This window comes from Helianthus annuus, chromosome 3, assembly GCF_002127325.2.
Source record: "Helianthus annuus cultivar XRQ/B chromosome 3, HanXRQr2.0-SUNRISE, whole genome shotgun sequence".
Lineage (NCBI taxonomy): Eukaryota > Viridiplantae > Streptophyta > Magnoliopsida > Asterales > Asteraceae > Helianthus > Helianthus annuus.
In genome coordinates, this window is record NC_035435.2 from 101,399,953 (window position 1) to 101,403,205 (window position 3,253).

Here is a 3,253-nt window from a genome sequence, read left to right on the forward strand (position 1 = left end):
GTTTAAGCATGGGTGGTTTGAAAAGTGAGCCGATGTTATTATTATCATCTTGTGATTGTGACGTCATCCTGGTTGTTTTACAGGCACTGATTAATCAACTTTGATGATGATTAAACCTTGCTCTGTTTTCAACAAAACGAACAACTATCAGTATCAACGATTGTGAGCTGAACTATTTATGTCAAAATGATTGTTAAATCAAATTTGACTGTCCGAGCTCTGATACCAATTGTTAGGATCTGAGTTTAGATTGACTGTGTTTTATGTTTGAAATAAAATGAAACATGAACAAGTAATGCAGCGGAATATAAATGGAAACAAACTTTGCACACAATCAAACAGGAGAATTGCTTTCAACACACATTTTTAACAAAGAACCGAATGATTGAATTTATTTCAATAACGATTACAATGCATGCATATAACAAACTCCCCCTCAGCCTGAGCTCACAGTGATTGTTTGTACAGGAAGAAAAGTGGTGAAGAGCTAATAGAACAGTACAGGGTACTATTCTATTTATAGGCACGCCCAAACCACTGTGGCATCTTTGCTGACGTCACCATGAAAGTGACATCTAACCTCCTAACAAACTCTAACAACTGATCTAATACAAACACTACTTATGCTAACTACTGATTACAATACTGTAGGATCGTTTGCACGACCAAACGAGTCGTTCAGAAGAGATCTCATCCAATACGAAAGGCATAAACAAACGTATCGGAGTTATTTCAGCTGGTTTGCACACAGAATCACTTAAATTGTCTCTTTCATTGATATCAGATCATTTACAATGTTGGAGACACTTCGGCAGAGCTTCGCTACCGGAATCGAAATGTTACAAATTCATTGAACAAGGCACGTATTTATAGACAGTCCATTTCGCACGAGATGGTCTCATACGAAATGGCCATTACCATTTCATACGAAATGGACACATCACATTTCATGCGAAATGGTCACATCCTATATATTTCACATTTTTTCCGTATTTTGTGCACTGATCAATCTAGTCTATTACAAGACTCGATACAAGACGAAGTCGACAGACATATGCACCAACAAATACATTACATAAAAACAAACTAAACTACTGCTTTATCCTTCCACTGTTCTTGATATATTCAGCAGTGCTTGATCCATAGCAGTAGATTGATCAGCAGAGCTTTAGTCTTCATCAATCTTTGACTTGATCAACAGTTGTAGGTCAGCAGTTGTAAGGATCAGTGGATTGGAGGTCATCAGATGTTGAAACCACTTTCACGGGGAGAGAATGAAAACATAACTTCTGCTTATTTAGGATCCACTGCTCTGATCCAGTTTTGGCTTTAATTATCTATTCATCTGATAGGGTTCAATCCCAACACATTGTGAGTTAAAATACATACCGATTCGATGGTTGAATCCGAATAGTTTCAATGGAACAAAGAATGATAGTTGATTTAGGGTTTCCAATTAAGATTAAAAATACGAATGAAATGAATGGAGATGAATCAATTGAGAGAAACCAAGATGTTGTCAAGATGAATCAAAGGGGAGAAATGTGTTGGAGCGTAGGAATAGATATAAAACCAAATCAATCCACATCACCTCAAGATTATACAAAGTCTATAACAGGTTAAAAAATTAGTACCTGAGAGAATCGGTAAAGAGGAGAGGCGGAGAGATGGAGAGATGGAGCGTGTATTAGGGTTTGGAAAGGAAGCAGTCAAAAAAGATAAAGCTTTTATTTAGATCCAAATTAATGGGTAATGGTTGACCCGAACAAAAACAGATCCCGTATATAAAAAGTTTAAGTGAAGGAGATGCATTCCCCCAAATTCACTATCTACCTACACCATAACATGCCATATCGGCAAAAAAGCACCACCATCACATACCACATGGCCTAAATCATCTCATATTAATATATACAGATAACACCATTTCCAGAATATGTTCTTGACCCATGCAAGTTCTTGATTCCCCCATAATCCCATCATAACGCAATGGAGTACATCTAAATGAGATAAATTTACCGATAGCGTCTTTAGTGACACTGTATTGAAGACAACCCGAAACCTCAGGTATCAAAATACCAGGGTCAGTTTCAACCTGCAGATAACCCAAGCAACATGAATGAAAAAAGATTTGGCGATGATAAGTACTATGATATTATTAAAAAAATGAACGCAGAAATACCTCATGAAGATACCAATTGTAAATACTCTTTCCTTCATGACCTCCTACGTACTCGTAAGATGCTGTCAGTATACCACCTTCAGTGTAGTCGCCAGTTATGGATAAGAAATTTAACCGGCGGAAAAGCTGCAAAGGTTTAATAATAATGTTTAAGAACCATTTGCCACCAAAAGAGATTTAACTAATGAAATGATCTTAATTTAACGCAATTTCAACTGCTCTATCGGATATAACGCATGCAAGTTCACCAAATTCACCATCTGCGTTCACAGGAGTGAATTTTGCAACAATGTAGTATCCAACAGCTCCTAAAGGTACACGAAATGCCTGACGTGAAACATAAATATTTTTTTTAATAAAAATAGCGTGCTAAGAAAATGTATCAAGGCTAATCATTTATAATTAGACAACCAACCTTGGCCAATTTGGAAGTGCTTAGTGCGTCAAGACCATTTTCACCATCAAGAATGGAGGAAAATGTTTTGAACCATTGAACTCTGCTGGATCCTTCTATAGCTCCAGTTACATTCGCGGTTAGTGTAATCTTACTTCCCTCTTTTAAATCACCGATTATCTTCAGATTTGTTACTTTTGATGGCGCTGAAATTTAAATAAAAAAAACATGGATGAATTGAAATATTCTTGCATGAACTCACCATTTTTCACATAGTCTGTACCAGAGTGCCATGTTTATTCCAACCAAACGACAAAGAAAGGCCATCTAACTAATGATACTAATTACAAAAAAAAGCTTATTATCTCATATCTGTATGTTCGGCTATGGTTTTAAAACCAAATCCATAGTTTTTTTTAGCAAACGGGACCTAAAATGACGAACGTGAAGTACCAGATGCTTTACCTTGTCAATTGGTTTTAAGTTTTAGTAAATGTTGATGGAGGTCAAGAATTCTTCACATATTCTTTTTGTAAAACTGGAGCATTTCTTCTTGTTATATCTCCACTCGAAACCAAAGAATGCCTTCATGTAACTAAAACTTACGAATAAGTGCTTTCAATAACCTACAAAAGTAAACAAAATTGTGACTATTAGAAGAAACAAAACATTTCGTG

At 36.1% G+C, this 3,253-nt stretch overlaps 1 protein-coding gene across 1 annotated transcript; it reads right to left on the reverse strand.

The window, feature by feature from the left end:
- Positions 1-1,894: 1,894 nt before the first annotated feature.
- LOC118490457 (187-kDa microtubule-associated protein AIR9-like) lies at positions 1,895-2,442 on the reverse strand. Its single transcript, XM_035988110.1, has 3 exons — positions 2,431-2,442; positions 2,183-2,308; positions 1,895-2,095 (listed from the first exon to the last, which is right to left on the reverse strand). Exons 1-3 carry the CDS (start codon positions 2,440-2,442, stop codon positions 1,895-1,897), a joined length of 339 nt encoding a protein of 112 aa, XP_035844003.1.
- Between the last annotated feature and the right edge of the window lie 811 nt (positions 2,443-3,253).